At 63.0% G+C, this 262-nt stretch overlaps 1 protein-coding gene across 1 annotated transcript in view; it reads right to left on the minus strand.

Moving 5' to 3' along the window:
- The window catches only part of DACT1 (dishevelled-binding antagonist of beta-catenin 1), a gene marked incomplete at its 5' end in the record, with an annotated part of 7,607 nt that overhangs the window by 351 nt on the left and 6,994 nt on the right, over window positions 1-262 (minus strand). The window contains one exon of the mRNA XM_010137492.1: window positions 3-262. Within this exon, the coding sequence (XP_010135794.1) occupies window positions 3-262 (260 nt within the window). The remainder of the gene's footprint in view (window positions 1-2) is intronic.

Consider the following 262-nt stretch of genomic DNA (forward strand, 5'->3'; position numbering starts at 1 on the left):
ACCTCGCTCAGGCTCGACTCGCTGTCTCCAAAGCAGTTCGTTGTGTAGTTGCTCTGCTCGTCCTCGCTCGTGTCCACCACGGTGGAGTGGAACAAGGACTCGCACTCCGCCGAGTACTCCGAGTCGCTGGCCACGTAGGCATAGGGGCTGACATAGGGCAGGGGCACTTGCGAGTAGACGCCTACGCCCTCCCGCCGGTTCCTCCTCGCCCTCCGTAGGGCCTCCTCGTAGGAAATCTCTGCCGATGACTTCCACCGGCGGT

Source organism: Buceros rhinoceros, unplaced genomic scaffold (genome assembly GCF_000710305.1).
Source record: "Buceros rhinoceros silvestris isolate BGI_N320 unplaced genomic scaffold, ASM71030v1 scaffold5416, whole genome shotgun sequence".
NCBI lineage: Eukaryota > Metazoa > Chordata > Aves > Bucerotiformes > Bucerotidae > Buceros > Buceros rhinoceros.